This window comes from Arvicanthis niloticus, chromosome 10 (genome assembly GCF_011762505.2).
Source record: "Arvicanthis niloticus isolate mArvNil1 chromosome 10, mArvNil1.pat.X, whole genome shotgun sequence".
NCBI classification, from domain to species: Eukaryota; Metazoa; Chordata; class Mammalia; order Rodentia; family Muridae; genus Arvicanthis; species Arvicanthis niloticus.
Window position 1 is genome coordinate 56,274,676 of NC_047667.1, and position 27,852 is coordinate 56,302,527.

General features: G+C 43.0%; 1 protein-coding gene across 4 annotated transcripts in view; it reads right to left on the reverse strand.

Annotated features, from left to right (window-relative positions):
• The window catches only part of Ddr2 (discoidin domain receptor tyrosine kinase 2), a 122,538-nt gene that overhangs the window by 43,243 nt on the left and 51,443 nt on the right, over nt 1-27,852 (reverse strand). For all 4 annotated transcript variants that reach the window (XM_034512852.2, XM_034512850.2, XM_076941563.1 and 1 more), the window contains exon 3: nt 7,962-8,083. In XM_034512852.2, the coding sequence (XP_034368743.1) occupies nt 7,962-8,043 (82 nt within the window). In that variant the 5' untranslated portion in view covers nt 8,044-8,083. The remainder of the gene's footprint in view (nt 1-7,961; nt 8,084-27,852) is intronic.

A 27,852-nucleotide genomic window follows, 5' to 3' on the forward strand; every position in this document is an offset into this window, starting at 1 on the left:
ACTTTCATTTCTATCCTCGCTGCCCTTGTTACTCAAGTATTTACTGACTGCCTTCATAAGCCAAGCATGGCGACAGGCACCCGTCATGGTCATGAGTGTGTGGGAGATCATCACCACAGAAAAACAGATAAAGGCCAAAGCCAGAAACATCTCCCAGTCAGAAGGAAAAGTTGCATATTGTTTAACAATTTATCACCACCCACATAAGCCCATAAAAACACACACACAAACCTCAAAGATTTAACGACTGTAACTTTGTTTTACTTTAACTGTGTTATGTGTCCAAACCTCCGAAAACTCTGAAAGGTTTATTTTGCTACATCTTTGCTCTTCAGAGACTTGCTAGAAGCAAAAGCTAAGTCAACAATCATGGTACCCTAGAACACATAGACCACATTTGCTCTGTCACTTTGGGGTCAGAGTGACCACAGCCCAGAGTTAGCAGAGGTCTCATTTCCCACTAACAACTCAAGTCTTTCTTGGAGACTACAGGCAAAATAATGGTCACTTGTATCTTCATTTCCTACCCTGCTATCTACTTGGTACAAACATTGTATGTAGGGTGTATACATATTTTGTTTCCTTTCTTTTCCCAAAGTCACAAACAGCAATTTAGTGTTTGCTTGTAACTTTCCAAAGCCCTTCACTTCCTACATTCTCTGTCTCCTAGAGCACCCAACCCCCAAGTGATCTTGTGAATGTAAATAGTAAAGTGACATTCTCCACCGCATAATTGAGTAAAGACCGTGCTGTTTGGATTTTGTTTGTTCCCCCAAAGGTCCACATAACAGACTGGGAACTTTGTCCCCAATATGGCAATCTGAAAACTAGAGGAATGTTAAGAGGTGAGGACTCCTGAGAAGTCCTTAGGTCATTGAGGGTCCCACCCCCAGAAAGCAAGGTCATTGTCACAGGACCCCATGGTGGGTTGTTATCAAAAACTGAAATTGGCTTCATCTAGCTCTCTTCTTGAAGACACTTTTGCCATGTCCTCAACCTTGCTCTTAAACCTCCCAAACTATGAATACAAAACATGTTTTCTTCATAACATCACCCTGCCTCGGGTATTTCATCATACCAACAAAGAGCTGGTGATTAAAGTGAGGTACAAAGGTTTACTTTAGTCGTTAAGGTCATAACATTGACCGACGTCAGAACCCGAAGTAGAATCTTGACCCTGACCTTCACAGTCACCCTCTATTCCCCACTCTCTCCATACATTGCTGACAGCAAACAGTTGACACACTGCCCAAAGTGTGACCTCGAAGCCCAGGAAGACCTCCAAGGAGAAGAACAATCTGGAAAGAAAGCTCAAGGAAGACTATTACTGATTAAAACTTTACAATGCCCTGGTCCCAGAGACATTGAAATGTACTAGTACAAGAAACCTGCCTCCTGCAGGCAGGGGTACAGCATGGATCTTAGTCCTAGATGCAGATAAGAACTAAGGTCATGAAATAGTTGGCATACACTAACAATTTCAAATTTATGTTTCACCTGCTTATTGTACCACCCCGTATGCCTTTACCCTTATGATGTCTTATTGACACTCATTCCTGTCTTCCTATTTTGTTCTTCATGTGTGCCTCTATGCCTTTCCTTACACTCAAATGCATCGCCTTTCTCTTGTCACCTGGCCTGGCAAATTTCTTCAGCGGTAGCTCACTGACGTACCTTAGCATTCCAACAAGCAAGACACTGGAAATTTGACAATGCAGGCACCATGTGAACATGATTGTAAATATACAAATAAATTAACTGGGCATGGAGATATATATATATATATATATATATATATATATATATATATATATATATATCTATCTCCAACTGAGGCAAGTTAGATCATAAATTCAAAGCTAGCCTAGGTTATGCAGTCTGCTTGGAGCCAGTCTAAGCAGTGTAGTAGGGCCCTTCATTAAAAATACAATAATTAAAGTAAGAAGGACTAAAGATTGAAGTCAGTGGTTAGGCATTGCTAGCATGAATGAGAACTTAAATTTAATCTTAGCAACACACACACACACACACACACACACACAACTACACCTATTGTATACCTTAATGATACATGCTGCAAGACCTTGGAGTTTTTGTCAGCATTTAGAAAAGGCATTGCTAAGTAAGAATGTTGTACAGCTGTAATGATGCTTCAGGCACCTCAATGCTCCGTCCCCGGGAGACACTGACACTTTGTATGTTCCTGGCAGGATTGAGGATCCTCCTGTAGTCTCTTGGCCTCTCAACAAAGCAAACCTGAGTTCGCAGTTGGTGGCAAAGAAAGGAGGCCCACGAAAGGAACTTGAAGTGGTATTCTGATGGCAATTACATGATCATGATCCTGGCCCTGAGGTTTAGCCTAAGTCTCCAAGGCTTCTGACTCCATGATCACAGGACAAGCCTCTCTTGCACTTCAACAATTATTTGCCTCTTGAAAGCTTGAGACCTGAGTCTCAAGAATGTAAAATACCAAAATACAAGCAAAACTTCAGAGTATAGACAAGAATCCACCAGATACATGGGGGTAAAATGCTGTGTTTGCCCAGCAATTGCACTTGGAGCTCCTTCATCCTAAGATGTAAGATTTATGCACTCTCCCCACCAAGCATATTTTATGTAATTTCAAATACATTAGACAGTATGGAATAATTATATTATCAATGAAGACTGTGATCGTCATAATACAATAAATAAAATTAAAGCTAGAAGACCTGGCATCTCTTAAGTACATTTCATGCGTTGAGTGTTATGCCAGGTCTTTTACATGCATTATCTTGTCCTTTGCAATAGCCCTTAGGTGGTGGTGAGCAATGATAGATAAGAAGACTGAGTATGTTGAAACAAAGGCTGCAAACCCTGCCACACTCACTCATACAGTCAGTTCACAGCCTAGGTCCAAAGTTAGATGTAGCAATATGTTGCTTCTCAATGGATGTTTCCTCCCATCGTTTTGTCTCTGTGAGTCTGTGTCCCAATTAATTTTAAATGCCAGTGGGTAATAATCTAGAATCACCTGGGAAGAGTAATAGAGTAATTGGCTAGGTCAGGCTGGCCTATGACCATATCTGCAAGGGATTGTCTTGTTTCTTAATTGACGCAGACCACTGTGGGTGGCACCATTCCCTAGGCAGTGGGTTTTGAATGATATGATAATGAAAAAAGATAGCTGAGCAAAGGCAAGAAGTAAGATACATTTATTTCTCTCTGCTCTTGATTGTGGGTACTGCTTGCACTCTTTTTTTTTTTTCTGCTTGACTTCTTGTGCTGATTTTCCTTCAGGGATGGACTATCACCTACAACTACAAACCAAACCTCCACTCCTGTGCTCCTTTTGTTTGGAGCATTTTACTATAGCCAGAGAAAGGATACAGCCACAGCACTCAGTTTTCTCATTTGTAGAAGACTAGGTTAAACCAATCATTCTTGAGCTTTCTGAGAGCTGGCCACAGCGTCCTTCAAATAACTAGTAAGTTTTCTTTTACAAAATGCACTTTTGCCTCCACAAGTCAGATTTTGAGATTCAATTGCTGTTCCATGGCTTACAGACTCCTCTACATTGGTACTTTGTTGTCTTACCATCTTCAGGTAAGACAACAGTGGAGCTCAGAGGTCAAGGTCTGTCATCCTGACAGCACCCTCCAGATGTGATCCCACCTAGGCTACTGCGATTCCTCTAAAACATTTAATTTTCACAGAACATTTGCGGGCCCCCACTCCTCCTCCATAAAACTAGAATACTAATACTGCATACTCCTTATTATATTCTGAAGATTACATTGTTAACACGACTTAAAACAGTACCAGGAACATATAGCATGGTCTTTGAATATCAGTTGATGCTTTTTTTTTTTTTTTTTTTTTTTTTTTTTGAGCTCTTCAACTAACAGTCTCTTTTTCCTCTACTTGGTGGAATCAGAAGAGCTCTAGAGACAGTTGAGTTTCTGTTGTCCCCAGAGGAAGATTCTTTTACTGAAGGAAAGGATACCAGAGGCCAGCCAGGGCTCGACTTGACAAACAAATATGCAAGGAAGAAAGACCCCATCTAGCATAGATCGTTTGAGAAAAATTCATTCAGGAAGGTCTGTCTTGCTTTTTTATATCCCTCCCTCCCAGCCAGGGCTCTGTTCCAATAATCAGAGAAAGAGAGCAAGAGAGGGAGAAAAGGAGAGAGAGTGAGAGAGAGAGAGAGACAGAGAGAGAGAGAGAGAGCATTAAACTCTCAGCATTTCTCTTGAGACATGAATAGTGAGAAGCCAGGAAAATAAAAATAAATTTTCAATTTGGAAATAGACAGCATACATCAGCCTTGATGGAAGTCAAGGAATTGGGAGTAAGGGTACAACTTGTTACAGAAGGGACCCAGATTATCCCCAGGGCTTCAGGGAGTTTTTGCCAGGATGAACTAGCCCCAAAGGTCTTCTAGCTTAACATAGAGACTAAGGTTCCAAGTGTGAGCTCTGTATATCCCTCTTAGCCTTATGCCAATTCTTTTGGCTTCAAGTTGAGCCTCAAACTTAATCAGCTTGTAGTTATAAGCTAATTAAATAGTAAGTGAATGAATAAACACTAAAGCTAAGTGTTTTCCTAAATGAACATTAAATTGTTCATTAAAAATTTTCTAATCCCTCCAAAATGGACTTACTGACTTGTAAAGATGATTTGGAGAAATCATAGTTTATTGTTTGCTAGGTGTGGGTTGTCATTCTTCTAACTTCTGAATTATGATTCTGCTGTAAGATGCTACCCTCAGTCCTTCTGTTACTTCCTCCAGCAAAATTGGCATTTGTTAGGTTCGGGTTCTAGTGCACTATCGGAACTGAAAGGTTGCTAGCACACTACCCATACGGCAGGGCTGGAACACACAGCATCTCAGTATTTCTCATGGAGACTTCCAGGGTCTACCCTACAGCCTCTCTGGCCACTTTGAGCATTGTCATCTCTAGGAATGTCAGTAGCATCACCAGACTTACCAACTCCTTTGCCAAAGCTCAGATGCACTAGAGCCTGGTGTCTTAAACTGTGGGTCATAATCTCATACTTGGGGTGAGGATGGGGGATGAGTGAGGGTTGCAGAACACAAAAATTGCACATTGTTTTTTGAAAGTGCAATGAGAACGATCAACTCAAAATGAGATGTGCAGCAGCTGGGTGATTCCTGCAGTGCTCACCCATGTTGCATTGCACAGCATCACTGGAACCTTGGTCTTTCGTGCACAACACAGGCACTTTGTACTGCGCATACTGCCGGGCCCCAAAGTGCCAGAGATGCAGCCTGAAGCCGTGGGGCAGTTATTATCTAGCATATTATCAACTGCAGTGTTTTCACTGTATTACAAACTTTTCTGCTCTTACAGAAAAACAATGATTTCATTGTGGATGGGTGCCCTTAACTTTTAGCAACATTCCTCAGTGTGTGTGTGTGTGTGTGTGTGTGTGTGTGTGTGTGTATGCATCATGTTAGAATGTTTGGATTTTTAAACTGCTACTTGAGTTGCTGAGCTCAGTTTCTTTTCTTTTTTAACAATCATTAAAAGAGTTTTGGCTTGTGACTAACTAGGATAGGATTTCTGATACCTTCTGAAATGGCCTTAAACCATCTTCTGCTAACAGTTGGTCATATAATTTGTTTATAACCCAACTCTCTCTGTTATACAGTTTGGCTAACCTGTGTGAAAAATCTAAGGCCCAGAACTAATTGTCCATGAGCAACTTTAGTGACAATCAATACTTTCAGTCGCCCCAGTCTTTCGAGAAACACCAGTAAGAACCCCTGAAGCATCTCCTGTAAATCAACTAGTATTTATTATGTATCTACTGTGCACCAAGCAGTGACCAAATCATACAACTCCATGAGCCCCAAGTTCCTAGACAACCATTTAAACCTGAGGAAAATGGCTGTCTGCTTTACATCCTCAGTTCCAGCTTAACCTGGTGAATGGAAGGGGTTGGCAGAGAGAATGGTCAGTCCTTCAGTGGGTAACATGGGCCTAGGAACATCTTTCCAAATTAAGATGTCTGTTACTTTGTGCCGGCTGAAAGATCCAATGAAAATGCCTAACAGCAAGACAGGGAGTAAAATTGCCTTCTGGCAACCTGTTTCCTACTCAAGAACTACAGCGTGTACTCTAATGTTAGAAGCCGGTTTCCCTGGTTTAATTGCTTAGATGGGCCCAGGTATACCAGTCTCCATGACATCACCCAGCACTTAGACATTCTGTGTACTCTTTGCCCTCTTCTTTGGAGCTCAGGGTAGAAAGACCATCAGAGGAGACAACCAAACTTTAGAGGGTAAGGATGCACAGCAGAAATATAAAAAAGCTGTCCGAGTTAAGATCTGAGGTGCCCTCACTAAGCTTATTACAATAATGAGAAAAGGCATTGGATCCACTCAAACAACAATTCTTTGACTTTTTAAAGGAGTTTTGATCACGTTTCCTATTAAGGGTATAAAGAGTAGCCCATGGACATGGACTCGGTGGGAGGAACAACTCTCACAAATGTACCGTTATGTTAGTACAAAGACAAGATGAACATACCCTTGATAATGTAATTACAGCTAGCTGAAAAGTTGAGCTCTACATACTGTTGTGGGAGGCCAAGTGGGTAAAAAAGAATCACTTTGGAAAACTCTATGGCATTCTGAAGAACATTAAATGACATGTTACAAGCAACCCAGGAATTCCACTTCTGCATATAAACCCCAGAGAACTGAGTATGTGTCCTTACCACAAACTCTAGGCAAGAATATGGAAGATTTCTTCACAATAGGCCCAGACTTTTAAACTATCCACATTCCCATCCATAGTAGACCATGTAAATGAAGTCCACACAGTAATATACAACAGCCAGGATGGGCGTCAGCCACTACTTGTAGCCGTGGAATCAACGCCATACAGAAAATGTTCAAAGCAGCTAGCACAGTGTCCATGTATCTGTCACATGTCTCTGTTTATATAAAATACCAGCAGGAAAAACTCATCTTTCTTGCTAGAAAGCAACATAATGGCTGCCAAACGGGCAAGGTAGGAGAGAGCTTTATGGCCTCATCACCGTTGATACGGTCTTAACAAACATAATTTGAGCAGCCAGTGGAAAGATTGTTTGCGTATCCGGCTTCTACACAGGCTCTTGTGCAATTTCCATGATAACATGGGTAGGCTAGTCTGCTAAGGAATCCACAGAGCAACAGCCAAACTGCCCTTCATCAGAGCCAAAGTAACCTTAGATGAGCCAATAGCCAGCTGACTCCCAGATAGGCAAATGTACCAAGAGAGATCAAAGTACAATACAACCAAGCACAGCATAAACCATCAAACTGTAAGCTTATGAGCAAAGCAAACACTCATTTTGAAGTCACTGAGCTATTGAAGACCGTTAAGCAACATTGTTGTATAACAGACAGATGATACAATTATATACTTCGGGTTAAAATTTAAAGATATATGAAGTACAACAATACAAAAAAAATTGACTTAAAAGAGTCATCTCACACATCTGTTTTGAACACAGTCACATCCTATGAGAATGAGAGCCTACCTGGGAGCCTGGGAACCTGACATCTCACAGAATCAGCATCCCAAAAGTATAACAGGATACTCAGTTAAAACCCATACCCAAGGCATCTAACAGATGAGCCAATCAAAAGCTCTCTGCCTCACCTATAGTTTCCCATTTTCCCCAAAATACACAGCAGCAAATAGTCATTCCTTCTCCCAATCTTTTTAAAATGGCATTTAAATGGCTCTGCTCTACATAAAATCTCTTGTATAATACCCAACACATTACATAAGGAGAGGGGGGCCCGTATGATTTTCTGTTTCTGATATGGCCATGGTTCACCACTCAGGGGAGAACAACAGACAGTGAACTTCCCTGGGCAGAGCTCTTTCTAAGATAACCACTGGCAGACATGTGTGCAGGCACCTGGTCCTCCGCATCCAACTGAGCAGTGACTGTGTTACCTGGATTAACCTGAGCTTTTGTGGAACCCGGGATGAGCAAGAGCAGGAGCAGCACCAGGGGCATTCTGGGAATCAGGATCATTTCAGAAGATGGAGCTGGATCTGGAGTCTGCAGCCCACGGCTAATGCAAGGAAACAGAAAGAAGGAAGAGAAATGAGTAATGCAGACTTCACCAGCACACGGGAACACGATCTTCACAGACAAGCTGGGACTCTTGCAAGGTTTATTTCCACATTTAAAGCTTCAAACCCCACCCGGGGATCATTTAATAAAGAATTTTCCAATTCTATTATATTAAAAACTCACTCCTGGAATTAAAAATCAGCAGAACTGCACACGGGTAGCAATGTATCACTGAGGCAAACACCGAATGGCAGTAACAAAGTAAAATTTATATTTATGATGCCAGCTAAAATTGTATATTATCAACATTAATTCCAACATTAAACCAAGAAAAAACATTCAGTAACTTTAATCTGTTTTAAAGCTCTATAAGTTCAACACTTATCTTGATCCATTAGCTTTGAAGTGATATTCAGGACTTTGTTTTTGGCTTTTAATTTTTTCTTTTTTTTTTAAGGGTTCCTCTGAGTGATCATGTGACAATGGATTAGCTATGGACCTACCATCTACACCCAGATTTAACTCAATAGTTACAATGTAACTACCTATCTACACTGTAGCCATTTGCATGTATACAGTGAATATAATACATAAGCACTGACCCTTCACTCAGTCAGCTCCTGGCAGTGAGCATCCATTGACAATGCAAACCCAGTGCCCAGATCTTGGCTTCTAATCCCATCTTCCAATAAAAGGAATCAGAGTTCTTTAAGAAAAATGGTTGATTCTAGGACTAGATCATGAAATACACAAGATAATCCTGGAATGTATGTTATATGCACACATGTGCACGCATGTACACTTGATGAAATACATCAAAAGCACATAAGGAGTCAACTGAAAGTTCTCCCAGTAACGAAAGCTGGAACAATTTGATCAACAAAACAAACAGAGGAGTATCAGATTATAACTCAGAGTATAAAATAAATATCCACATGTCCATGTTGATGTAAATAAATGACTGAATAAACAAATGAGGGAAAATAGCCCATTTCCCATGAGAAAGAATTCCAAATAATTTACGTAGCTAATCCGATTTTAAGCACACTCCTAGCTCCTCATATATAAACTGCACACAGAAACCTGCTTCCAAAGAAAGCAGCCTGAGCCAAGGAAGGAAGAGGAGAGCATCTTTTCAGTGGAGAAATCTGCCAAACCACTTGGTGCCAGGTGATTATGGTTAACATAGGCATTGAAAAGTTATCATGACAATGTGTGTCCTAGATAGGGTGTTATGGGAAGGCACTTGAGGTCAGTGGTCCCAACCCACAAACCATGGCCTTTATCTGTTCATGAAGAAAATGTCAGACAAATAATAAGTGAGGGACTTTCTACAGAATTTCTAACCGGTCCTCGGTGCTATCAGTCCTCTAAAACCAGAATGCCTGAGAAACCATCACAGCTCAGGGTTTGGGGGAGCTAAGGAAAATGTAATGTGTGCCACACTATATGGGTCCTGGACTAGAAAAGGGACATTGGAGGAAAACAAGGAAGTCGGAGTAAGTTGTGGACTTTAGTAATGAATGCATCCGCAATGTTGGTTTGCTCATTTGGACAAATGGGCCATAGTAATGTAAGATATTAACTCCTGTCAAGTACACAGGAATTCTACATAATGTCTTCACAATGATTCTGTAAATATAAAACTGTTCTATTCTCTGGATAACACTGGCAAGCAATAGGAGAGAAACCCATGTAAGCTGGACCGAGTAGGGAGACTTTTGGGAGAGATCTGTCCGACTGGGTTCCTGAAAGAGAAGCAAAGTTTGCAGTGCTCAGCTAGAGAGATGGAGAAGGACAGGGCAGATGCAGATGAGCAGATGGCACTTGTAAATGTATATGTATAGGTATAGGTATGCAGATAATGTGTATGTATATGATGTACATGTATATGGTGTATAAATATATGTGTGTATGTATATAATTTATATATTCATAGAAGATCTGATAACAATGACTCCTTCAGAGGAGATGCTAGATAGAGTGCATATTTTGGCAAGAGGACTTGGACAAGTAAGTCTACAGACTGCCTTACTCATAGTAATTCTATTTTTTCATGTCTGTATGTATGTAGTGTGTGTACATACATGTTTGTGTACCTGTGCATAGAGAACAGAGATTGGCATTGACTGTCTTCCTAGATCATTCTTCACTTTCTTAACTGAAGCAGACTCTCCCATTGTACAGGAGCTCACTGATGCAGCTAGTCTTGCTTGCTAGCTTGCTCCAGGAATTCTCTGTATGAACTGAGATTTCAGCAGGCTACCACACCCACCCACCTGGCTTTTATGTGAGTTCTGGAGACCCAAATTCCAACCTTTACACTTCTATGACAAGCCCATTATTCACTGAGCCATCTTCCTAGTTCATTGTTTGATTTTTAAAAAGGGAATGTGTTTTTGGTTAATGTCACTTATAATAACTTTCCTGAAAAAAAAATGAAAACATTATTCTTGGAATAAGGCTATCAGAATCTCAAGATTCTTTCCAGGCAATCCCACATGTTTCAGAATGGGAGGTGTTGGGGAAGCATGGCCTATATCTCCAAAAGACACTTGGACTACTCAGAGATAGTATTGATCAGTACATCACACAAGTGGGAGCACATGTTTGATGTGAATGGTTGAGAACCACCTTGTGTCTTCCTAGTTTGGAATGTTGAGTCCCTTCTAATAATATCACAGTCATTACAATCATGTAGAGGGAAATTACCACCTTCCTTCTACAGATCTAGAAAGTACAGTTGCTTCACTAACAGCCTGGACAGTCTCACCTGATCTGGCTGCTGTTTCCCATCCACCACTCTGAGTATAGTTCTCTTCTTAACCTGTCTGTCTGTCTGTCTGTCTGTCTGTCTGTCTGTCTACCGAGTCAGACTATGAGTCATCTAAGATCAGAGATCCTGTTTTCCATGCTTCAAAAAAAAAAAAAAAAAAAAAAAAGGTGATTTTTACTGCTCTGGACCATGAAGTTAGAGAGGGGAGGGGGCAATAAATTACATTAAATTTTTCTTATTTCCAGCCTGTCATAACATAGAAAGTAGGAAAGCCAGGCAGCCATTGGGGTCTCCTGGTCTAATGGAATGGGAAGTTGTAACAGCTCCTGTTCTTCTCAAGCCCCTTAGAGAGAGCTAAACCCACAGGCGGTAGGGTTCGTTGTGTCTTCATGTATGAACATTAGCATTACTCATCTTTTTCTCTGAAACAGTAATGGAGGGATATCCATCCCACCTTAAATGTCTGAGCTGACCTAATGTGTAAATCATTAAATTCTTATCCCCATCACAGAAGAGTTCTTTTCAAAATAACTTTGCTGGATGGTTTTGGATAACAAATCCCACATAGTACATTTAAAACAACATTTGGTGTTTTAAAAGTGTTCCATCTACTTATCAAGGTTGTAACCTGGCACCCTTAAACTGAAAATGCTTATGGTGCATTCAAAATACTACTCAATGCACTAAAATTCAGTTTATAACAAACCTCTCAGGTTTTCAGCATGTCTGATTTAGCAAGCAGCCCTTCTTAGACTGTCCATCATCCCAGACCCGATAGCTAGGGACAACTTGAGATGATGCTGGATTTGGTGAAGAATCAGTGTCTACAGATTTCATCTGAGGGCCTCAGTGAAGCCTGTGTCAAGGACTACAGAGGAAGTGCTGCCATCCTGGGCAATCAGCTCTGTCCAGGATATGGATGAAAGGCCAGGGGATGAATAGAAATGAAATAAAAGAACTTGTGTCAAGTTGTCGCTGGCACGTGTGTGTGTGTGTGTGTGTGTGTGTGTGTGTGTGTGTGTGTGTGTGTAACTGTGTATACATATGTTGATGATTAGGCTTTGGTGAGGAGAAATCTCATTCACGTATTTAATTCAGAGGACATTGGAGGTCATTCAAGACTTGTTTTTCCTCTCTGCTGAGTCATTTCAAATTTAACAAACACGAAGAGTAATCTTTGGAGTATTTCATATTCAGCAGAAAACTATGCAGAAATGACTTTGGTTTGGGTAAGAGGTCCCCAGACACACATACACACAAACAATAGAACCTCCCAAATGTCTTCATGTTTATCTTGATTCCTGAGGATGTGTCAAAGTCTTCTTTATTCCAACTTCCCCTTGGGTCTCCTGGCCTTTTCTTCTCTATATGATGTCCTCAATCCAGAGCCCAAATCCCTGAGTGGTCCAACATATGCTTAAGGACTTGAGATGTGACCCAGGTGACCTGGGGTCATTAGCTCTACTTGCAGGGAACAGCAAATGTTCCTTCTGCCTTTGTCAGAGGAGGAATTTGTTTCCCTCTACCTCTGCCTCTCCTCTGTAAAATGGACACCACTAGAGTTTGTAAAGTAGTGGAAGAAAAGAGTGATCCACATGGCTTGCATTACCTCATTCCCCTTCTCAGAACAGGGGATGGTAAATAGCAAATTCACTGTTGTGGGAGATGCACCCTCTTCCTGGGCAGAGTGTGATCACCAACCACTGTATAATATCATCCACCTAGTTTCACCTGTATATTATACCCCGGTGCGATGGTAAACCTAAGTGCTGCCACAGGATTTCCAGAAGGAAGAGGTAGATGGCATAAGTGCTAAGTATAAGTAGAGATCTTTCCAAACACACAACAGTGGTTGGCACTACACACAATACAATATTCCTTGGCTTGCCAAGATCTTAGACATGATCTTGCTGAGTTTCAACAGACCCTCGATCTTCATTCAGAGTACACACACACACACACACACACACACACACACACACACACACACCCCTCTGATTTCTAAGCAGGATCCCACATGTGAATCTCCCACCTACCCAGCTTTTCTTGTTTACCCAGCCCAACCCCTATCTGGGCTCCTCAGCCCTTCGAAGCATGAGCTCCTGAGCAAAGGGCTGTCTCTCCAAGGTTTGGGGCACAGAAGGGTCAGAATGTAGGATGGTGGTATGAGGGCTTTAAAGGTGGCAGAGGAACTTGATAGTCCTCCCAAACCACAGAACCACAACAGTGAAAGCTTTAAGAGACTCGAGACCTTGTCTTCCCCAGTGCTTTCTTGTTACATGACCTTTCTATGGGGCACGAGAGGCAGGTCAGACTTCTAGTTATCTAGTCCTTCTCTGTTTCTCTGCCTCTCCTGGCCCAGCTACCGGATCTTTCTACCTAAAATACAGAGACATACACAAGATCTTTAAGTTCTGTCTGTCTGTCTGTCTGTCTGTCTTTCTGTCTGTCTGTCTGTCTGTTTTAAAACCAGCAGAGTTGTTACTAAGGAAACCTCTATGGTAGTTTTAAAGAGTCTCCACAGATAGTTGTTACATTCTAATGCCTCATTGCATATAACTTAATATAAACTTAACATTAAGTTATATATAAACTTAACTGAGTCACATCTAGCAAAATGAAGAAATCGAAAATGATGCTTGTAGAATAATATCTGGTTGCTTCCCTAGAACTACTGCCTTAGAACTCCAGGCATCATGCTGTGACAAAGCCCGGACCACAAAAAAAAAGAAGCCATATGTAGGTGTTCCTGCTAACCATCCAAGCTGAGGTCCCATGGGACAACAGATTCCACTCTCACACTTTAGAGAGAGGAGGCCTTCCAGCAGAGCCCCACCACAGCTACTGCCTAAAACTTCAAGGTAGACCCTGAGCAAGGACAGCTGAGCCAAGTCACCCAAGCAGAGCCATGAGAGAAATGCTTGCTGTTGCTTTGTCTCACTAAGCTTTGAGGTGACAGAGTGTAAAGCAAAGAGTACCTGCAACGAGCCACACAGGTAAAGCTTGCCTGTCACAAATTGAAGTGCCCATTTTCTTAATATTGCCTGGTTTTTAGTTCACCAGTTTGTTTGTGGCCTTGCAATGTAGCAGGAGGACTTAGGTCATAGGGTAAAGGAGTCAAATGAGAAAGAGTGACAAGCAAGGACGACAAACTGCCTTTCTCTTGAGGTCTCAGAAGTGGCATCTGATCTAGTTCTCATTACTTTATTTAACCTCTGGGTGGCTCACTTGCTGTCTCCCTCTACCCCTCCAGGCTGCTCTTTCTTAGTCATCTTGTTGGAAGACAAGCTCGCCAGCTAGAGGGGTCCAGGCACACTTAAACCTTGGCACTTTTGCCCTCATCTGTGAAAATGGGAATAATAATGGCACTTGTCCCTCAGGAATGTTGTAAGGACAGCACACAAGAAGAGATTTAGAATACTGTGCATGAATGTGAACAATTATTTTAATCTCTCTCATATACAGACATGTGTGTGCAAGTCACTGCTTGTCTGTATAATGTGTCTCATTCATGCTCCTCCTCATTGTTTGAGACATGGAGTCACTGAATAGGAAGCTTTTGATTCAGCTAGCCTTGCTAGCCAGCAAGCACCAGAAATCCCACTATCTCTGCCTCCCCAGTGATGTGATTACAGGATGTCTTAGTCACTGTTCTATTACTGAAGAGTCACCATGACCAAGGCAGCACTTAGAAGAAAGCATTTAGTTGGGGGCTTGCTTACAGTTTCAGAGGTTTGATCCATGATCATCATGGCAGGGAGCACAGTGGCAAGTGTGGCATTGGAGCAGTAGCTGAGAGCTACGTCCCAATCTCCAGGCCAAGAGAGCAAGACTGGGTGGGGCATGGGCTTTTGAAACCTCAAAGCCCACCCCCAGTGACATCTTTCTTCCAACAAGGAAGAACAACCTTCTAATCCTTCTAATCCTTCTAATCCTTCTAATCCTTTCGAACAGTTCCACTCCCTGGTGACTAAACATTCGAATATATGAGCCTATGTGGCATTCCTATTCTTGTAGTGGTACAAGCCATGTTTCTTTAACACACACACACATATACACATACATACACACACACACATATATTATATATAACATATATACGACATATATAGCATATATATATATATATATATATATATATATATATATACACACCATATACATAACATACATATATACCAATGTGTATATATTGGTACTGGGGGTCAAACTCAAGTTCTACTAAAGGAAGGTACAACACCATCATCGTTTTTAGATTCCCAGTGCAGAACACTGAGTGTGATGATAATCAGTGGATGTGTTGAGGAGATGACAAGATGGTATGGGGTTCTTTGATAATCTGAAATATCTGCTGGCCTGTTAACCTCACTGCCCAGAAAGGAGAAGACAGAGAGCACATGCGTCTTCCATGAGGCTCTTCCCTCTTTGTAGGCGGTCATAACATATCTCCTCCATTGTGAACCCATTGCCTGAGCAGATAACCTCGTAGAAACCTCTACCGTATAACTTCCCAGTGGTGCTCATGTATCACCATGCATCTTGTGAGTCCTCAACAAAACCTGAATCAGGTCTCAAGGGCACAAATACCTTGCTCCTCTAAGTTTTTCTTAGAGTAATGATAAACATTAATTGAGCACTTACTAAATACCAGGCACTGTGCTAGGCTTTGTATACATTTTTCTCATTTCATTCAGAGCCCCTGAAGGCTCCTGAACCAGTGAGGACAGATAGAGAAGCTACCAGCACACCCACCCATGGACCTGAGTCCTAGCTTCAGCTCTCCCACAAATCCCCCTAGTGTCTGGGCAGTGGAGCAGTTCCGTTAAAGGACCCAGCTTCCTCTTCACTAAAACAATTGGGATAAACGAGAATGGAGGGATTCCAAGCTCTCTCTGTTCCAATGCTCTAAATTTTTAAAGTACTATTTTAATTTATTCTTTAACATTCTTATACATGTATACAATGTTACAATGTATCTTTATTATGTGCACCCCAACCCCACCATCCTGTTTCTGCTGTACTTTCTTGCCCCTCCCCCATGTCCTCTTCTTTCTTTATTGCCATTGGTTCAAATTAAAGCTCCTGCATGCATGTGGTTTGGGGAGGGTACATGCACTGGAGTATATGTAACCTATCAGTGTCTAAACCTCTCCAAAACAGACACCCCTCTATAGCCATCAACTGCAACCAGGGGTGGGGTTTTACAAGCCCCTCCCCCATCCATACTAAAATGCTGACCCGCTTGATCTGGTGCAGGTTGTGTGCAGGAGTCCCCAGCTGCTGTGAGTTCATGAGTATAACGGCCATGTCTTGAGACTAGGGTGAGGAGCGTCTTGAGAGAGATGTCCCGTTTAGGGATGGGCACTCAGCAGTCACTTACTCTTATCACTTTGACCAGTTATGAGTATCGGCATTACCCACTGTCCATTGGGGCCGGGGGAGTCGGGGAAGGCGGGGCGAGCTTCTCTGACGGAAGTTGTTGATACTCCCCATGCTGTCAGACGTGGTGGTTCCAAAGACTGTACAGCTTCACACAGCTGTCCCCAACTCAGGAGGAATATGGTTCCTATGCAGCCCAGGTGCATGCCAGCTGACAGTAGTAAGGGCTTTGCCTGCTCTACAAACTACAAAGCAGCGAGGCAGCCTGGTTTCGTCAGTACCCCTCGCCCAGTCCACAGAGAAAATCTCTGCCAGACCCAGGCCAGAGTGGAAATGGTGAGAGACTCCCACTCATTCTGTTTCCGAAACCCATTGGCTCCTGTCTGGAATGAAAATCACCAATGGTAAAGGCTACTAAGAGTCTGTCCACTGGGTGGCTTGCAAGGTCACTCTGGGACAGAGAGGAGGCCCTGGCTGGAGTTAGATTTGAGTTCTGAACTCACCAGGGAGGAGCTGGTGCCAAACCAGAGGCTTTGGGAGCCACGGCCTCTCACCTCTGGGAGAGACAGCAAAAGTCCAGCCAAAGATCTCCATGGAAACAAAGCTATCTAAGGGCTTCCTCTAGGTCTTGGAGACATCTTCAAAGTAGAGCAAGCCTTAATCAAAAGAGAGAGAGGCAAGCGCAGAAAGGACTGGAATTGGAGACTTGCTCTCTGAGCTGTGCCTCAGGGCATGTCTTCAAGAAGCTGTGGTAGACGGAGAAACTGAAGCGAAAACAATGCCTTTTGGCTCACCTTAGAGAGCACATAGTAAATTCATCCTGGAGACCGGCTGTTCAGAGGTCTCATAGACAGTGCTGAAGTGTAACTCTGAACTTCATGGTGAAACGCTGACCCCGCTGTGCGATGGTGTTGGAGCTTGTGCTAAGTTACCCCTTTGTGCCAGAGATCTTTTGTCATCTTTTTAAAAGATAATAAGTACTCTTTTATTCCTCTTTCAAGAGACGTCAAAGCTAGGGGGTGATGATGCACAGCCAGAATCCCAGCACTTAGGAGGCTAAGACAGAATGGTTGCTGTGAGATGGGGCCAGCCTGGGCTACACTCTAAGACCCCGTCTGAAAACCTTAATAGAGCGGATCATAAGGAGACTCCATAGAGCTCCTCTCACCATGCTGCACCCTGTGAGGACAGCGAAAAGGAGCCATCTGTTTAACATTCCCAAACTAGTGAGACCGTCTCTGTTGTTCTGCTTCCTCTTTGGGTTCTTCTGCAAGCACATCGGTGAATTCCTGTTGTCTCTCCGGCTATCTTTCTGTGCCTCACCTCCCTCCTCGAGTCCTAAATGATTCATCAGGGTGTTGAATGCTACTGAAACACAAATCCACGCTGCTCAGTGCTTCTCTGGTTTCTTTTCGCCACCCCGCACTGAGTGATCAGCTACAGAAGAAAAAACGTTGGTCTAGTTGCAAGGCATCAAGTTTCCTTCTCTGCCCTTAACACTAGCTATAAGCAATTAAAGGCATGAACTGTGTATGGTTTATTCTCCACTCTGCCCTAGGAGTACTTCCTAAGCTCAGGTAACATGACACAGTGTCTTCTCAATTTCCTCTTACGCCACGCCATGACCCCAAGTCTCAACAGTAAATGTCTCAAGTGCCATTTCTTCTAGAATTTTGATTAGAGTGTGCATTTTAGCATGTTTGGCAAGAGAACTGTCATACGCTCATGCTTCCGGACAAATGCACCCTCTTGTGTAGAAGTTCACATGCATATGATGAATGCTTAGTTGAACCAGGTGATTAAAAACTTTGAAATCTCAATGCTTTCCTAGAGTCCCAGCCTCTGCCTTCCCAAGAAGAAAACTCCTCCTCTAGGCATTGGATCTTCAGAGAAACTGCATGAAGATCTTCATCGAATGCCCTGAGAGGGGATGTAGTATAAGGAATAGTACCTAGACCAGTTTCCTGGAGTCCACAGCAGCCTGGTAGGCATGGTGCTCACAATGACCTGAGCCAAGGGATAAGATCCAGCAATGAGAAGAATGGCAAACTCAATATGGCAAGTGACTCTGTGATACAGAATGTTATGCAAAATGCCAAGCGGGAGGTGGGCTGAGCCTAAAAATGGGGCTGAAGAGCATGTGATTAGAGTTCCGTGATACTGGGAAATTGATAAGGGATGAGATCAAGGCAACTATCACGGCCACTGCTACTATAATGGCTACCACCTCTGCGTGGCCTGTGGCTGTGGGGTGAAGCTCTCTCCTGAGTAGCCGTGATTGTTTGCAAAGAGAACTAAGGTTAAGGCTTATGTGGGGGCAAGCTCACTCTCCTCGAAGCTTCAAGCCAACTGATGGGACACGGTGAGGTGAGAGCACCTTACCTAAGCTAAGAGGAGCGAAGAGCTTTCTGAGGTTTGCCTAAATCAAATGTGCGCACGTAGGTTTAAGAATTTTAAAGAGAAGTTTGGCTCTCATGTTTTTATGTGTGGGTTATGGAGCTAAGCCTTGCCCTCTTTATGTCTGTCTGTCTGTCTCTGTCTCTCATACTCGGCATTAAGCTGAGTAAGCTGAGGGCTTTGTTCAGGGTAGGCAAGCATACCAGCCTTGAACAACCACAGTAGTTTTTTCCCTATGCTTCACTCTTAGACGGCATCTCACTAAGTGACCCAGGCTGACCCTTCTGCTCACCCTTCTGCCTTTAACCTTCGGTCCTTTTGCCTCTGCCTCTTAAGTGGATAGGAAAACAGGCCTGTGCCACCAGCCTGACTCCAAGTGGCTTTCACTTTCACAAAACTGATGGTATTTGTAGAAATAGTGATTTTTTTTTTTACAGAAAGGAAGTTGAAACGGACCTATGAGAAATTGAGAATACATTTTTAACAAAATATAGAGAACAGCTTGATGGTATACATCATCCAGATGGATAGTTTGCAGAGACCAGATCACAGGACCACAGTCACCCTCACACAATTCAACAGCAAAACCTTTGTAGTCTTCAAAACCATCTATTAAGACAACTACTGGAGCCGGGTCTTTGGGACAGAGTAAACCCTGTTTCTTACTTGAGTGACACTAGGAAGTGGGAACAGTATTTATCCAGGAATAAGAGAGAATTAAGTGAGCACCAGCAGTGCCATCTTTGATGCCTGACTAGCCTCAAGGGCACACACAGCAATAGCAGAGGACCAGCCCCTTAGGAGTAGCAGAGCATCTACCTGGACAGCTTCTGTTCTTCTTATGCACCTTATCCCACCAACCTGTGCCATTTGATTCGTCTGCCTTCCAACTCTCCTTTCTTCTCATTATTCTCCTTAGTTGACATCAGCATCCTGTTTCATTGGCAACTTTCTAAGAAGGACCAGTCTCAGGCAGATAAACAAGTAGACAAATTATATGCGCCAGTGACTAACGAACCAGCAAGCACTCTTTTCAGTCTCAAAGAAGATGTTTTTGATTGATAGTTGTTGGCTCTATTATCAATAAAGGCAGGCTCTTGGGGTTAGACTGTAGAAGCCCAGCCCATCTGAACCTACCACAACACATCATACATCTTAACTCAGCAGTTTAAATCTTTAGAACAAGCTGCCTTATCTTCCATTTTAACTCTAGCCTTGACTACCTGTGTGATTGTAAGCAAGCTGGTAAATGTTTGTGCCTAAGCTTTCTTATCTAAAAGTAGAACCCCAATGGCAGTCCTGCCTGATAGGACCAGCCCAGGGACTAAACGAGTTAATCCTTAAAACAGTGCTTGGCATCCGATCTTGCCCACTATTATTACAACTGGAGCTGTTTAAATGACTGGAACCAATCTCATTTCACAGCAAATGCACTCTGATTCTCTCTAGTGCATGACAGGGGCTCATATATATTAAACAATCCTGACATTACAACACACCTTGGCGGCAGAAACAAACATACAAAAAGCCCATCCTCCTCTGCTCTAATAAGAAGCAATCCATGTTAGCCTGCAGAGCTGTCAGACTAAATCTCTTACCGGGACTTATTTTCCCAAGTATATCTAAGCCTATGTTCATTAGAAACGTGGGGTACTTCCATTGTCAGCAAATGCCCTTGGGAGACTCTACAGAGTTTCACTTTTGCCTGCCAAGGGGTTCTTAGGACCTAGATCTTATGACTCTCTACCAGACCTTTTAAGCCCAATATTTGGGCTGTTCTCTAAACTGCTTGGGGGGTGGGGCAGGTCTTGGCTCTTTTTCAGATGGTCTGGCATTCCATCCTTTCTAAGACATGCATCTTCTATCTCGTAATCCCCACCCATGAAATCTATGAAATTCGAAAACAGAGAAAGAGCTGTCATAAATGTGGTCTTTACTGAAGCTCCCCTGATAAGACCTTGATTCAAGATCTGGGTAAGATGGTTGCACGAGAATGGGAGACCCACGAAAAAGGTGGGGAGGCACAAGGAGAGAGCTCTTGCATAGCAAGGCAGTGGAGATACTAGGTCTCCCGGCAGAGCAAAGGCATGTGTTTACCAATGGAATGGGAAGAGAATCTGCAGCCCCAAATAGAAGACTAGCACAGGCAGGGATTTTCATCACAGAGGAGACAGTGGTGGCTGAGAGAGGAGCAGGGGCAGGGAAAGAGGCTTGGAGGGGCATAGCTCCCTTGGGTTTCTGCAGAAGGAGCTAGGCAAACAGCAGTGGTGGGGGAGAGTGGAAAGGACCTCTCTTAAGAAGGCTGGGTCTTGGCTCCCATCAGGAGGGTACACCTGTCAATTTCATTTGTGTCTAGGTGAGTTGTCTGACCACCCATCACCACCACCAAATGTGTATCCAATCAGTATCATTTTTCAAACTTTTGCCCAGATCTGGCAAGAAGGGCAGCAATGAAAGCCAGAGACTCAGACTAAAGCCGGAAGAATCCCAGAGGTCTGTGGCAGGCTCAGCTCATGAAATAAGACACCCAGAAAGAGAAGCTGAGGGGAGAGTCACAGCCAAGCAAACACACCCTCAGCCTGTGAGCTCTGAGCCCAGAGGCCTGAGAGGGTGTGGGGACTGTAGGGAAGGGTGGCCAGAAGTTCCCCTCAGTTTCTCTACAGGGTCATCATTTACCCAGAGTGTAGTACTGCTCCGCCCACATTTCTGAGTGCTTCAGGGGTGAACTTCTGTTAAGTGAAGCCTATGTTAGTTTTGTCTGCTGTAAACGATGCTGTTTCTATGTCCCCTGTGGGTCAGATGCTCTGCTGGATTCGTGGAATTCATTGTTCCCTTCTCCCCTCCCCTTTAAACAGCACGGGAGGACAAAGGATTCAGGACGTATCCATAATCTACAGCAATAAGCAGAGGGAAGACGCACATAGCTCCAGAATGAGTTAGCTCATATGTTTTCAATATGAGAGATGTAGAACCTAACGACATGTGCTCTGGTACATTTCAAGCCAGAAGCACTGGGTTCATTAGCTCAGTGCTACCACTGACCTGCTTCGTGACTCTGGAGAAATCACTCGAATTCCCTCAGCCTTAATTAACCTGTAAGATGGGATGATGACATGGACTCCCAAATGATGACTGTTAGAATTAAATAATACAGTCTGCTTCAAGCAGTTTGTCCTCTGGAGTGTAGCAGTTGCTCCGTGAATAGTGGCTACAAGCAGAGTATCTGATGCTTGCATCTTTGCAACTCTCCAATTCAACCTGTTGGAGTGAACTTCCAAAGAATTTGATACTAGCCCCAAGACACCATGCTAAGGCCCTACTTAGCTCTCTCCCATTCTCGTACCTCACAGTGATTGAAAGCTTCATTTCTCACTCCATACAAAGACCTCCTTCTGCTGTCTGACCTCTGCCATTCTCTCAAATCTGAGAAACATCCATTTCTAAATGAAGGGACAGTGACAAATTCGAAGGAATGTCCACTCACATTGCCAAAAACTTGACAAAACTGCCAAACATTCAGAATATTTTTTTCCAGAAATTAAGTCCCAGTTCTAGAAATGAGACACAGAACGATTGTCCTGGAGTCACAGCAAAACACATGGAACTCTTTTAATTATGCCTCACAGATACAAGGCTCCATAAACTAAAATTTCACACCTGTGTTGGAGGAGGGGCGTGATTTATGCACTTGAAAATTTAAGGAACACACAACTACCAGGAATAAAAGAAAGGCATAAAAATAGTCTCATCTTTCTGAATTAATAAATGATGTTTGGATTATAAGATACTCCTATGAGCTACCAATGAAGAGATTTCCAGACTCTTACCAAATTGTAAAGCTCCAGATTGAGATGCATTTATTTACTAGTTAGTGCACTCAGGGCCAGTAACTGTGCTAAATACCCAGGATACAAACTGATGTACACTGCCTGTTCAGCCCTTTAGAGTGGAGGGTTCAGAAAAATAATTACAAAATGATAAGAGGCGTCAACACTGGGAAACGCTGCCAGCCCATGAATATCTGATCAAGTTCAGAAGTGTTCGTTAGAGTAGCTTCCCAGATGAATATGGCACCCAAAATGAGCCCTGGGGTAAAAGAAATGTCACAATGAGCAAGCAAACAAATAGTACGCATGTATGGGTATAGGTATATGTATGTGTGCACATACATGCGTGCACATATGTGTGTGTGTTTGTGTGTATACATACATACTTTTGCATACAAAAATTTTTACTTGTATTCTTTTGAGTCTGGCTGTTCCGACTCACAATTTTATCTTTGAAATACATCCATGTCATCATACAGAATGACACTCAATGCTCCCTCACAGCTGTACGGCATCCCACCTTGTGAATAGTCCATGACTTACTCTCTATTATAGATCAACATATGGCTTTTTCCAATTTGAAATCATTGTTAATGACAGCACATGAAGGAGCGTTCTAGTATGAATCTTTAAGTAACACATGTGTCATATTTTCAGCTACATAAGGGAGCAATTGGTATGTACATGCGTAATTTTAATAAATACTACCAAAAGGCTCGTGGAAAGATTGTACAAATTTTCACTCTCACTGACAGTGGTTGTTATTGTTATCCTATATCCGCCCTCACTTTTGCCTATGAGGTTGGGAGAGTTCTCTGTTCTCTGTTATTCTGAACTCAAGCCCTTACTGAATGGATGAACATCAGTATCTCCCCCGAATACGTTGTCTGCCTTTCCCAGTTTAACAGTAACATGATGAACCCAAACGATTCTCTTTACTGCAGCATACTGTGCCACTTTTCCCTTCATGGCAGTGCTGTCTGAGAGTGGAAATTCTGTGCACAGGAAAGCTTAGTAAGGCAGGGAGATGGAGATGAAGGGAAAGCATCTTCTGAATGAGGAGTCTCCAGGAGTAAGGAAAGAATATGTCCTCAGGACTGGAAACAAGATCCTGGGATGGCCAGAGTAGAAGGCTTGTATCAGCCAGTGTGGGAAGGAACCTAGGTGGGTGGGATGTAGCTGATCTGCCAGGAACCTTTAAGCCAGTCCAAGGCCTTTTCTCTTGGCTTGAAGGCAGAGAGACTATTTTGAAAGGTCACTGTCTCCAGCTCTCTAGAATTCTTCCTACTATCTCAGCTGCATCAGTCTGAACCACCTGGGTGTGTTCACCACATACAGTCACTCTCCCTTGGAGAAACTTTCTGTTGAACGATCTCTGAAAGCAAACACTGGCAGAAGGTTCGGGACCAGCTTTTACAGGATCCTAAGAGATGATTCTCATATGTTTAGAAATTCTGGCAGGCTGCAGACATCATGATGATAGTTCAAATCACCATGATAAGAGTATGCAAACAGTAGATTTGTCAACAGCTACCATTGGGGCTAAGCACCTTTTCCACAGGATCCGATCTTGAACATTTACCAGCATAACCCCAGATATGGATCTTGCCCATCTCTTGATGCTTATCACAGAACATACCGCCTATGTCAGTGTTTGTTGAGAAAATTTTTAGAGAGAATGTCTTGTGTACTGTATGGAAGCATCACCTGTCAATAAAAAAGCTGATGGCCTATTAGCAAAAGGCAGGAAATAAAGGGTAGGACTCTATTGGTACTCTACAAGCTAGAGAGGTGGGAGGATGCAACCAGAGCTCTGAGGAAGTCGGATGCATGAAACTTAGGAGAGGTAACCAACAATATGTCAGACATTGACCACTGTAAATGAGTTATGTACATTACAAGCTAGTACTGGGGGGCGGAGCCTATGCTTGAGGCCATAACTATTAATAAAGCATTATAGTTAAGCATTATAACTATTAATAAACCTTGGAGTCATTATTCAGAAAATGGAGCACTGGTGAAGAAGCTTGTGTTTTTTTAAAAACAAAACAAAACTGTATTTTTCACAACTCATGGCACTGGTTTTGAAAGTCCAGGTAGGCGCTAGAAGGATTGCTCAACAGGTCGTAACAAGCTCTACTTTTCGAGAGGACTGAAGTGTAGTCCCAAACACCCATCTCAGGCACTCACAAACAAACAACCTGTAACTTCAGCTCCAGGGGATCCAATACCCTCTCTAGATGACAGAAGCACCTTCCCTCATGTGTTTGCTCCTGTGTGCATGCATACACACCCTCGCCCCCCCCACACACACACACACCACACACTTAAAAAATAATAAAAATAAAATATTTTTAAAAGCTAAAAGCCCAAGTAAAAAAATTCTTCTAGTGATAATCATAAGACCCCTCTTCTCCCCTCTTGCAATACGGTCAGTATATCCTGCTCATTTCTTGTACATGGTGATTGGTTCCTAACACTTTACAAGTGACTCTATGAAGACTAACTAAGTGCAAAGCAGTGTGTGAGATATTTATAAGCCATCTGCTGTCCCTAAGAGGTCTATGAAGCAGCCTTTCCCATGAAAATCTAGAGTAAAAACAGTCCAGGCATTTCCTAGAGCCAAAAGCACATCTAACTCACAAGGCCCTGAGTGAGGAGCCTGTGGGCCTGCTGTGTCATATTCCTGGGCAGGTCCCTTGCTGCTCTCTCCCCAAACAGGATGGGGAAATGTCAGATGGCTCTAAAGCATATGATTCCCATCACCAGTGTCCCATGAGGGGGATGAGGTTTTCAGTAAAAGAAATGAGCAATGCTTTATTTGCTGCACAATCCCCAAGGCCAGAACTGGGTGAGAGAATGAATACAGATTAAACAGACACAAGCCCAGCGTCTCAGAGCAGTTAAAGCTATAGCTGTAGATCCCTTTGTTTTAACGTGAGAGTAGCGCCCAGTGCTTCTTAAGGAGAAGAATGCAGGCTGTGACGGGGTTGGGGAGGGGGGGGGAGGAGCATCTCCTCCAGGAGACAGACGAGGGTGATTCAAACAAAAATTACTCAACATTACAATTGTTTTCATTTTATTTTTAGTCATCCTAAGCCACTTACTTGGAAATTAAAGAAAAGCATTAAGGACAGCATAAGCTATGTTTATAAGTACGTTTATAAATAAGACAGGCATGGGGCTTCACAAGGATGAGAACTACAGAGGAGGGAAATGAAAATCCAGCTATGAGCTCTGGAAGAACCCAGGTGGAGTATTCATGTATTATAGTAGTAGATAGCCAGAACTAACACACTTCAACACACAGTAGGTCTGCTAGAAGTAGCTATTGGATACATGAATGAAGAAGCATGAGTCAGCCTCAGGAAGAGTTGGCCTTCATGTCCTAAACCCAAGCACAGGGACCCTCCCACTGGAGAGAAGAATGAGCAATTAGGAAGATGGCGTCTGGAGCCAGGCTGCCTAACGTAGCTCTCCCTTGCCAGCTGGATGGCCGCAAGTGGCGTTCATAACATCCTTGAACTTCAATTTCTTCTTCCATAAGATGGGAGCTCCTTGGCAGCAGTCAGAACATATGACAAGATGGGACTACATCCTGTGTCTTGTGTCCTTGCTAAACCCTTTGAAAAATTAACCTAAGGACAAGCCTTGGAGTACTGTTTATGGATGGTAGTGTATTTTTTTTCTAGTAGCCTATCAACTTCAATAAAAACCAAAATCTACCAAAAATGTAAATAATCTAAAAGCAACAAGACCCTCTTTAGAAAAGTGCTTTGTCTGCACTATAAAGCCCCAACTGCCTACCAGGGTGAGCCAGCCTGGCAGTCATGAGCACAGAGTCTATGCCTTAACTCCCTCCGCTCAAGCTCTGACTCTTCTCTTTGTTTCCTATCAGTCCCACTATATATAACTTTCCCTCTCCACTGGTGCTGCTTTGGCTATAAATGAGACTTGTAACATTCAGTAACCCCATAGGGTCGTAGCAAGGAATAAACACTGGTGATTTGCTAGAAGTACAAGCATTAACGGTCGCCAGCATAATAAACAACCATGCAAGGTCACGTGAGTTTCCATAAATCCAGCTGCATTCCGGAGAATGGAATTGTCTTGGGATTGACTGGTCGTCCTACCAGAGCACATCACAGCTGGAACCAGGGCCACTGTCCCAATCCACATGCAGCCCTGACCCTGAGCTGAAGAGATGTACAAATAACCAACAAAGCCAACACTAGTTACTGGAATAAAGTCCTGTGACAAGCAGCTTGAATTATGGAACCTGGGCCACACATCGGAAGTAGAGGCTATTATCTGGAGAACATTTGAGGAGCATCTAGGGGGGCTGTGTCTTCAAAATCAGTGGTAACAACTTATCATAACCCATTGGCATAAGACTACATCATCCAGATCCAGCCAAACTAAGATGGGTAGGCACATGCTGAGGGATGCAGGGGAATGAGACCACTCGTGTGCTACCCCTGCACACTTGGTACTTTCCCGAGTCTTCTCCAGCCAGAGCTCTGGCATACGCACAACCCAGTTCAGCCCAGGACAGCTATGGGACTCGTGTCTACTGACGCACCCCGGTGCCCCTCCTTGGTGAGTCATAACAGTCTTCCTTGCAGGCAGATTGAAAGCCCACGCGGATTTTTTTCTTAATAGAGATAGTGTGTAAACGTTCTCCAGCTAACAGAGCCTAAAATCAATAAACTTGAAGATTTTATGGAGCCAGTGTTGTTCGTGGTCAAGAGCTTAGAGTTTGGACCTGCCTTCCAATCTTGCCTGATCTTGTTTATTTTGAGGCAGATCTTCAAGGAAATCATTACCTCAGTTGCCATATCAATAAAACATAATAACTGTATTTTACCACACATGGTGTTCACAATATTGAGTGAATTAACATGTGCGAGCACTTAGAAGGTACCCAGAAAATAGACAAGCTAGGCTTGGCATACCACTTACATGGGGTGGGAAAGGTGCCCACACAAATGAGGGGGGGGGACAGAAAAGAAGTGTCACACTGGACAGAACAAATAGACAGCCATTTGTGTACGCTAGTATTTTCACTGTGAAAAATACATAGTCTCACTTATTTCATTTTCATAAACTACTTTTATTATTTCAAAACTTCATGCACTGTATTTTGATCACCTTCACTTGTTTTTCTTCCCCTAACTCTCCCAAATCCAACTTTTATATTCTCATCTCTCCCAACTTCCTGTCCTCTTTGTATTTTCTTTAATAACCCACCAAGTCCAATTTTTAGCACCCACATACCTCTAGGTGTGGGGTCTTCCACTGGAGCATAGGTCACCCTACCAGGGACCACACCCTTTAAAAATCTAGTTCTCTCTCCCTCTGAAGCCATCAACTGTCAATAGCTTGTCA